This window comes from Lonchura striata, chromosome 2 (genome assembly GCF_046129695.1).
Source record: "Lonchura striata isolate bLonStr1 chromosome 2, bLonStr1.mat, whole genome shotgun sequence".
Classification (NCBI taxonomy): Eukaryota; Metazoa; Chordata; class Aves; order Passeriformes; family Estrildidae; genus Lonchura; species Lonchura striata.
The window spans coordinates 27,701,556-27,710,899 of record NC_134604.1 but is presented as its reverse complement, the minus strand read 5'-3'; the positions used below and the strand labels follow the sequence as shown (position 1 = coordinate 27,710,899).

Sequence of the window (9,344 nt, the reverse complement as noted above, 5' to 3'; positions counted from 1 at the left end):
TGCTTTGGTCTTGCTTAGCATTTTAGCCTGCTAGTAATTTTAAACTTCAGCCTTCTTGGACAACAGCAACTTCCATGGTTTAAAAGGATCCTCTGAATGTACACTAAAAGAGAACAAAGGCTGAGTTCCAGACACCCTCTCTCTATCCATCTGGTTTAGATATAAAGATCATACATTTTTGCACTTCCCATGATTTTTAAAGATGCAAGACAACCAACAAGCAATTAAGATTTATTCTTGTGACAGAGAAATGTCATCACATAATGTATCTTATTTTATTTATATCCCAAGAACATCACTGCAATTCCAGGTACTTAGAAGAATACACTGAATGGTGATCGCTTGAGTTTACCTTCCTGGATACGCTTCTCTTTACGATCCTGTGGAAGAAAGAGAACATTTATCATCATCCTACTAAAGAAGGACCTTCAATCTCCCTGGGATAACAGAACAGCAGTTCTAGTATTTCAGCACAGACTACACAAAGGTAGCACCATATAGGATTTTAAGGGTCTTTTACATCCTAAATGATTCCATGAGCACAAGCTGTTTAAAAGTAAAAGATAACAAGGCACTTAGCTTCACCTACTAAAGACCTGCTCAGACTGACCTCACATCTAGGTACTCTCACAGGCCAGCACAGACCAATTCCTGAAAGGCATGTTTCACTAGCTCTGTCTCATAATTTGTACCTTAGTTTCTATCTCCTCCTTCTGGCTGAATAACCCAGCTTAGAGATCTAATTATGGAGAAACTTCTTAATAACTTGCCTAAAAGTGCCTGTGCTCACTTCCTACCCATTTGTACCTCACTCTGCAGTCATGCACCTTTCTGACAGGTACCATTACAGTACACAGGCACTGTGGATAACAGCCAGATTCCTTCTGCTGGATAAAATCAGAAGATTTACTTACAATCTGGTAATTTATCTCTTGCTTTCCCAGACACACAGCAAACATTCCTCACAGAAAAGACTATGACTACCATGCCTTATGTACTACCAGGAAAACAAGAAAAATCCCCAAATATCACTAAAAGAACTGCAATAAAGGAAAGTGAATTATCCTGGATACTAATTAAAGACTTCAGCATGGCAAATTACTGCAGAGGTACTGAAGTCTCAAGAACTTTTATATCAACATATTCACATGCTTCCTAAAAACTGAATTTTCAATTCACCCTTGCAAACAACATTCCCTACAAATATTCTATTAATTTATGTTAGTGCTTTGTGGTTTATGACTTGATCTAAAATGCTATTTCTTTGCAAAAGAGGGAAATAAAAGTGGTTTACAACAGCCACAAATTCTCTACTAAAAACAGCCACTGTCTGCCTGTTAGCATTTTTTTATGTACTTATATAGCTGAGTTTTTTCATAATGATCTACCATTGCTTAGATTCTGACACTCATAGTTTAGGAGTTAGAATGGAAGCAAGATAAACTTTCCAAATTATTAGGACATCCAGCTGAGATCAGACACTGCAATTGGCATAATTACTCCTCCCTATTTGTTCCACTAAATTAGAGAAATGGTCAAGCAACTGCACAGAGACATTGCTAGGTCTGCCATCCATAAGCTTCCTGTGTATTTTAAGTTCAAAAAGCATAGCTGATGTGTGTCAACTGCTTAAAATAAGCATAACTTAGGATTAATTTTCACTCAGTGCTACAGAGAGGTTTGTGACTGTAAAATAGCCAGGCAAACTGTGACTGAGGGTATGATAAAGGACTCAGAAAAGGTCTCTGCAACCAGTAACAGGCTGTGAGACAGCAGGCTCGCTACCAGCCTTCCTTCCCTCACTACTTCAATGGCATTAATCATTCTTAGGCACACGAGGATCCCATAAACTGAGAGTCCAAGCAGGTCTACGTTTTACAAGCTGGTTGTGCTGTTCGCTGATGTTCAGCGCTCCCGGCCGACTTACCCTGTCAGCTTTTAACACAAAGATCCAGAAGAGGAGGGGGCCTAACCCATAAACAGCTCCTAGAAAGGACGTCTTGGGCGTCGGGCGGAAGGTAGGGTAGACGTTCTGCGACTTCGCATAGACCCAGCGGAGCAAGGCGGGGTTTTCCTGGGGGGCAAAGACACCGGCGGTGAGGCCCGCGGGCGGACGGGTCACTGCAGAGCCCGGCGGGCCGAGGCCAGGCCGCAGCGGGAAGGGCACCGAGGTCACGGGGAGGGCGGGCAGCGTCCCGCCGGCACGGCACGGCCCCGGGCTCGGCCCAGGGCACGGCCCCGGGCACGGCACGGCCCCGGGCACGGCACGGCCCCCGAGCACGGCACGGCCCCGGGCACGGCACGGCCCCGGGCACGGCCCCGGGCACGGCACGGCCCCGGGCACGGCCCCGGGCACGGCACGGCCCCGGGCACGGCCCAGGGCACGGCCCCGAGCACGGCACGGCCCCGGGCACGGCACGGCCCCGGGCACGGCACGGCCCCCGGGCTCGGCCCGGCCCCGGGCACGGCCTCACCGGCCCCGAGCACGGCACGGCCCCGGCCCCGCTGCGGGAGCCGCGGGTGAGGCGGACGAGCCCCGCGCCGCCCCGCCGCCCCCTCGCCCCTCTCCGTCCCCACTCACGATGACGGCGGGCGCGCTGGGGTCGTTGAGCTGCAGCAGGTACTGCCGCTTGAGCCGGGAGCGGATCGCCAGGCGCTCGGTCTCGGCGCGGAGCTTCTCCGGCGACGTGTCGTAGGTGGCGGGGTCGAGCTCGGCGGGCAGCGAGACGAAGCGGTTGGGCCTGTAGAGCTGGGCCGCCGATGGAGGCGGCGCCCACGCCATCTTGCAGAGCGGCGCTGCCGGCAGCGGGGGCGGTGCCGGGCCCGCCCGCTGCGGGGGCAGCGCCCTCCCCTCACGGAACCGGCGCCGCCGAGTGCGGTGCGCTGGGGGCAGTGTGAAGTTCATCCTCTTCCAACGCCGCTCCCATAGGCAGGGACACCTTCCACGAGACCAGGTTTATCAAAGCCCCATCCAGCCTAGCCTTGAATATCTCCAAGGCATGGGGCGTCCACAGCTTCTCTGGGGAACCAGTGCCTTACCACACTCAGGGTAGAGGATTTTTTCCTCTAATATCTAACCTAAACCTACTCTTTCGATTTGAACTCATTCCCCCTCCTCCTCTCACTACATTCTCTTGTAAATAACCTTTCCCCATCTTTACTGTGAGCTCCCTTCCAGGTAGTGGGAGACCACAATTAGGTCACCTCAAAGCCTTTTCCAGGCTAAACAAACCCAGTTCTCTCAGCCTTTCCTCATAGGAGAGGTGCTCCATCCCTGGGATCATCTTGGTGCTTCCTCTGCACTCTCTCCAACAGGTCCATGTCCTTCCCGTGCTGTGGCCCCATAGCTGGATGCAGCATTCCAGGTGGGGTCTCACGGAGCGCAGGGGTAGATTCCCCCCCTTGTCCTTTGGATGCAGCCCAGGACACGTTTGGCCTTCTGGGCTGCGAGTGCCCGTGGCCAGAGCACATCCAGCCTCTCACCCAGCAGCACGCCCAAGTCCTCCTGGTCAGAGCTGCTCTCGACCTGCTCATCCCCGATCCTGTGTTGATTCCGGAGTTGCTCTGACTCAGGTGCAGCACCTTGCACTTGGTCTTGTTAAACCTCATGAGATTCCCAGGTACCCACTTCTCCAGCCTGTCCTCACCTGCTGTGGCTCAGGGCACATCAGGGGCAGGTTTTGTTCTCACAATCACAACAGTCCCAGCAGGTAAATTTTTCCTGTCCCCTGCAATTAAAATCGTCTTCAGGAGTCATAGGTCAGGAGTGTTGATCTCTTTGAGTCTGCTGGGACAAGGAAGTGCCATTGCTGTGGTGGTGTTTACTGCGCTTTTAACAGTATTTCTATGTTTTAGAAAGTGTAGTTAATGTATGTCAAATTGCTGAAAATAAGTCTTTTAAAATTACAGGATCACAGAATCATAAAATATTCTGTGTAGGAAAGGACCCACAAGTCCAACTTAGCCCTGCACAGCACCATCCCCAAGAGCCACACCATGTGCCTGAGAGCATTGTCCAAGTACTTCTTGAACTCTCTCAGGCTGGGTGGTGTGACTGCTTCCCTGGGGAACCTGTTCCAGTACCCAACCACCCTCTGGGTGAAAGAACCTTTTCCTAATATCCAACCTAAACCTCCCCATGGTTAAATTTAGGCCACTCCCATGGGTCCTGTCACTGTTCACCAGAGAGAAGAGATCAGTACCCGTCCTTCCACCTCCCCTCACAAGGAAGGATGGCAATTAATTTACACTGTCAGTGCTAGAGAGAGCTTCATTATAGCTACATTTGAACATTAATTAATTTTTGAGCTGAATAAAAAGTCCCTACATTTGAACAGTATTCCATGTTACACAAGAGATATGTTGCAGGCAGATTGGTATTTGCAAAATCCCACAGTTACTGACTTTCACTTTCAGCTTCAAATTGTCCCTTTGATTTTTTTAACCAAGGCTGAGCTGACTGGACAAGCTGCCAGGTAACCTCCAGGATTCTCAAGAGGTGAAGGTGACTCACCACCTTGACAGACTTTATTGACAGGTTCAGAGCTGGATTCACCCTCTGCTTGGTGAACACTGGCCAAAGAAAAGAAGGGTTTGACCTTGCACTGCTTTTGGCCAGTGTGTGCCCAGGTGGCCAAGAAGGCCAATGGCATCCTGGCCTGGATCAGCAATAGTGTGGCCAGCAGGAGCAGGGCAGGGATTGTCCTCCTGTACTTGTCACTGATGAGGCCACATCTTGATAACTGTGAACAGTTCTGGGGCCCACTCTACAAGAAAGACATTGAGGTGCTGGAAAGTGCCCAGAGAAGGGCAACAGAGCTGGTGAAGGGTTTGGAGCACAAGTCCTGTGAGAAGCAGCTGGGGTTGTTTAGCCTGAAGAAGAGGAAGCTCAGGGGAGACCTTATTGCTCTCAATAACTATCTGAAAGGAGGTTGTAGCCAGATGTGGAATTGGTCTCTTGTCCCATATAGCAAGTGATTGGACAAGAGAAAATGGCCTCAAGTTCTACCAGGGGAGGTTTAGATTAGATATTAAGAAAAAAATTTTCACCAAAAGGATTATCCAGCCCTAGAACAGGTTGCTCCAGGAAGTAGTGAACCTTCTCCATAGATATCTCCATCAAAAGACATGGCATGCGGGGACACCGTTTAGTGATGGACTTGGCAGTATGGGATTAATCATTGGACCTGATGATCTTAGAGTTATTTTGTACCCTTAATGATTCTTAGGCTTTGCCTTTAAGAGGTTTTTGTCTTGTCGGTATTAAGAACTTTGGTGTCCAGTGATGTAAAGAAAGACAATGCAAGTTGTCTTTCTGGAGACAAAGTAGCCAGTAAAGAAATTTGTTGTTGTGCTTTCTTCTCCTACTATACAAAACAGTGATAATTATGCTGATTGGGACCCAGTAAATTAATGGCTGTGCGTATATAGTTATGGCCTGATTTACACTCTGGTAACTGCAGACTCAGGTAATGTTGGATGAGGGATTACAATTTCCTCCTAATCATACACAAAATAATACTGCTGACTTTATTTAAGATGCTGTGCTTTGGCAGTGCAATAATAGAGCACAAGCTCTTCTTCACATCCTACAGTTTCACCCTTTTTCCTGAGCACTTGGAAAATAAATGACCTCCTTTTGGTTTGAGCAGCTAATTAGGAGTTGAGACTTGCTTTCAGCAGGGTGAAACACAAGTTAGATGTCTCTGCAGTTTGTGTACCTTGAGCACCCCCACCATAACATGCAGTATTTGGTGCATTGCCATCTCAGAAATCTCTCCAGCTTTTGCACCCTCATTTTCTTCACAAACGTGTCTGAAAATCCAAGTGAAAACCAAGCTACTTCATTCACAGTCATCTCCCAGGGAAGTACTTAATATGTCCTGTAGCTTTTTCTCCTGGGGCTTTCCACTTGGGTCAGTGGCTCCTATAGCATGGAAAAATATATTCCCTTTACTTCCCATTTTGTGACCATTTGATTTAGTGAGCTCCGTGTCTCCAGCTCCACGATTTGTGTCTCTTCATAACTGGCATGTAGAGAGCTGCTTTAGCAGCATGGTACCTATACCAGCAGCACTGCCATGTGGCACTCCTGTGGTACGTTCCTCTCTGAGTGTTCCCAAAGACTTGGCAGCCTGTATTTCCCAGCCCCTGCACGGCCTGCTGCTTTTAAAGCTGCTCTTCCCCCCTCTCTCTTATTTCTTAATAAAATGACACGTGCAGCCTTGAAACAGATTGATTCCTGGCAGAAGCAGAAGTGCAGATTGGATTAGCAAACTGGGAAGGGTTAGCTGCTCTGTGGGAAATGGTGGGGGGTTTTTCCCCTCTTTGCTGCATCACAGAGTGGAACAGAAGACTCCTGTTCCTGCAGATCTCCCAAAGGACTTCAAAATAGCCAGATGCCTTTGCCCCAATCCACTGACTCTCGAGGCCTGTCTATAGTGGTGTGTGATGGTTCCTGTGGGCAGGAGAGAGATGGTCTTGTGAAGTCACTTGGCAAAGGCAGCGGGTTCAGCTCCCAGCCCTGTTGCAGAAACTTTGTGATCTTATCAGTGCAGGTCCAAGCTGTGCCTGTCCCCAGAGCTCGTAGCTGTGAGTGTGCATGCTCGGCATGCAAACAGTGCTGGAATCAATTCTACTGGGAGAAAAACAGAAGGTACAAAGCAACATTTCCATTAACGATGTAATGTACAATATTAGAAAACCGAGCAGCCAGCTGCTATGCTGAAAACACCTTTGCATTTCATCTCCAGCCACTAACTCATCCTCCTTCCCAAAGGAACAAAATCCTCACAGGAAGTCTTTTCTGAGATGACTCCTGTTTCATGGGGTAAGAAAATAACTAAATCCCTTCCAGAGAAATGTATTCTCTGACACTGAAGTCTGTGTGTTGCAATTTGTTGTTTTCACTCTTCCAGGGAGGAATTTGGGCACTTTCTTTGTTTTGTAACAGCCATGTTTCTAACTTTAAAACACATCCTTCAGCAAAAGCCTGAGTGACCAATAGTCAGTGTCTCACCCTTGCATAAAGCAATGCAGGACAAAGACAGAAATGCTGCAGAAAAAGCACTTGACTGAAATCAGTGATTTCTTTTTCTCCTGCTGACAGGAACTGCTGCACAGAGGAAGAAATGCTGCGGTGACAAACTGTCCTCTTGTGCAGACCTCCTGCATCATCTGCTCCCCCTGGACCACCCTATGGTAGCCTCTGAACACAGTCTTGCTGCTACTGCAAACCACCTCTGAAACAAAAGACTTTGCAAGGATGAACGAGACCCTTCCTGTCCCTGTGTTGTCAGCCAGATCTTGAAGCTCATTTGACTCTCCTGACTGCTAGCGTTGACCTAAGGCAAGCAGCAGGAATACAAAATTAAGCTCTAGTAAGGGTGGGGCTAGTCTCAGTAGGGCACCACAGGCTTGAGCTAGAATATGTTGTTCATAAAACCACATCCTCATAGGCTCACACACCAAGGCTTAAGAGGTAAGACCCCAAGTGGTTTTTATTTTTTTTAATCAGGACTGATGTTTATTGAATGTTCCAGGTTTGCAGTATTAAATGAAATTGACAATTCTTCTATGAAAATGCCTTTGAAGTCATCATCTGTTTTCTTTACCATCAGCAGTAACCAAAATGGAAAGAACAGTCAGGAAAATTAATCTTTGTCCAGAATCCCATGGAGGGCTGGCCTTAACTGACTGCCAGGTACCTACCCAGCTTCTTTCTCACTCCTTGAAAAGGCTGAGGGAGAAAATGCCATAGAAAATCTCATGCTTTGCTAAAAGCACAGTTGTTAAGAAATCTTGTTTTCTTAACAAAAAACACTGCACATGGAAGCAAAGTAAAACCAGGAATTCATTCACTATAACCCATCAGCAGGCAGATGTCCAGCTATTTTTTGGGAAGCAAGGCCTCAATAGGCATAGCAGTTTCTTGGGAAGATAGATGACATCACCACAAATGTCCTCCCATCATTCTCCTTTCTTTCAACTTTTATTTCTAAGGAGGACATCATATGGCATGGGCTATCCCTTTGGTTATTTGGGTCAGTTATCCCAGTTATTCCCTCTGCCAATCTCTTGTCCATCTCCAGCTTACAGACCTTCAAAGTGGTTGGTGGGGTGTTGGAGAGAAAGCCCTGACACTGTGCTAGCACTGCCCAGCAATACCCAAACCCGTGTGCTACCAGTGTTCTTTTCTACCTACTACAGATGAAAGGAAAAAAACCTCTAGGTTGCTGTGCAGAAAGTTGAGTCTATCCCAACCAAACCCAATACAGTTTGTAAGTTGTCTGACACCTCTGAATTTCAGACTATTCTCATACAAAATAGCCTGGGATCAGACACACTTCTATGACTCTCTTTGAAGCTGCAACTTATGTCCACCTAGAGTTTAAAGTAATCCAAGATACCTTCAGTTTAGAACTGTGTGATTCTGCTAGTGGCTTTTCAGTCATGCCCTGAAATACACAGACTGGATTTTTTGACTGTATACTCAAAGTCACTCACTCTTTTCAGTGTGACTAAACTGATTCTATGCTTCGAGTGAATGAGAGAAAAATTAACCTAAATCACATACCTGTCTGCCTAACTCCAAGGTGACCATGCATGATGTTTTCAGAAGAGACAGGTTAAATATGCTGTCAACTTCAGAAATACTGGTGCCTGTCAAACTTGTGCTGAGTTCTTGCAATTGTCCTGTCAACATGTTGGTGGGCTCTATTGTGAATTCTCACTGGTCTTTGCAAAGAAAGCAAGGAAAATGGAGGAAGCTGACAAAATCACTCATATCACAAGAAGGTTCCTGAACAGAAGCCTCTTACTTCTAATTCCTATATGTAATGGCCAAGAAGGGTAATTTGGCTCCTGTTCCTGTTTTATACAAGTGAAGAAATATTGCTAAGTGTGCTGCTGCCCTTCTTTTGAAGGGGCATCAATATCAAGTATTCATGTGCATGGATATATCCATAGTAAAAGCCAAATGAATACAGAAGGGGAGTAGTGTAAGAAGCATTAGGATCCAGCACAGTTTATTTGAACTCAGAATGAGTGCAGCTAACTGCAGCATATAGCTATATTAATAAATTTTCCAGATACATGTAATTCATTCTGTGTTAAAAACTGAAGTCCCCAGTATCTTTATTTTATAGTTGTTTAAAGGAAGCCTAGCATGCAAAGGAAGGAGTTAAGATATTTAGGGGAATTATGAATTGTTAGTACAGCCAACAGGCCACCCATAAATGTGTATCAAATGTTGAGCTCAGCAGGAGTTAGTTACAAAACTAGGACATTTAATGAGTCATGAAGTGCCAAGAATAATGAGACATGGCATTAAACAAACCATTCCT

General features: G+C 46.8%; 1 protein-coding gene and 1 long non-coding RNA gene across 2 annotated transcripts in view; one reads left to right on the top strand and one right to left on the bottom strand.

Annotated features, from left to right (window-relative positions):
- Positions 1 to 214: 214 nt before the first annotated feature.
- Positions 215 to 2,832, bottom strand: NDUFB4 (NADH:ubiquinone oxidoreductase subunit B4). The gene is made up of 3 exons (XM_021549026.3): positions 2,582 to 2,832; positions 1,928 to 2,074; positions 215 to 380 (listed from the first exon to the last, which is right to left on the bottom strand). Exons 1-3 carry the CDS (start codon positions 2,780 to 2,782, stop codon positions 315 to 317), a joined length of 414 nt encoding a protein of 137 aa, XP_021404701.1. The 5' UTR covers positions 2,783 to 2,832; the 3' UTR covers positions 215 to 314.
- A 4,367-nt stretch (positions 2,833 to 7,199) lies between these two features.
- Positions 7,200 to 9,344, top strand: part of LOC110480739 (uncharacterized) — a 29,650-nt gene continuing 27,505 nt past the window's right edge. Inside the window, exon 1 of the long non-coding RNA XR_013342046.1 lies at positions 7,200 to 7,480. This is a non-coding gene — a long non-coding RNA (uncharacterized LOC110480739). The remainder of the gene's footprint in view (positions 7,481 to 9,344) is intronic.

Excerpts from the sequence above, each read along its gene's own strand:
- NDUFB4 (XM_021549026.3), bottom strand. The coding sequence starts at position 2,782 with ATGGCGTGGGCGCCGCCTCCATCGGCGGCCCAGCTCTACAGGCCCAAC. Across the intron at positions 2,075-2,581 it reads CCAGCGCGCCCGCCGTCATC|GAAAACCCCGCCTTGCTCCG; the intron begins GTGAGTGGGGAC and ends TTTGCCCCCCAG. Across the intron at positions 381-1,927 it reads TTGTGTTAAAAGCTGACAGG|GATCGTAAAGAGAAGCGTAT; the intron begins GTAAGTCGGCCG and ends TTTCTTCCACAG.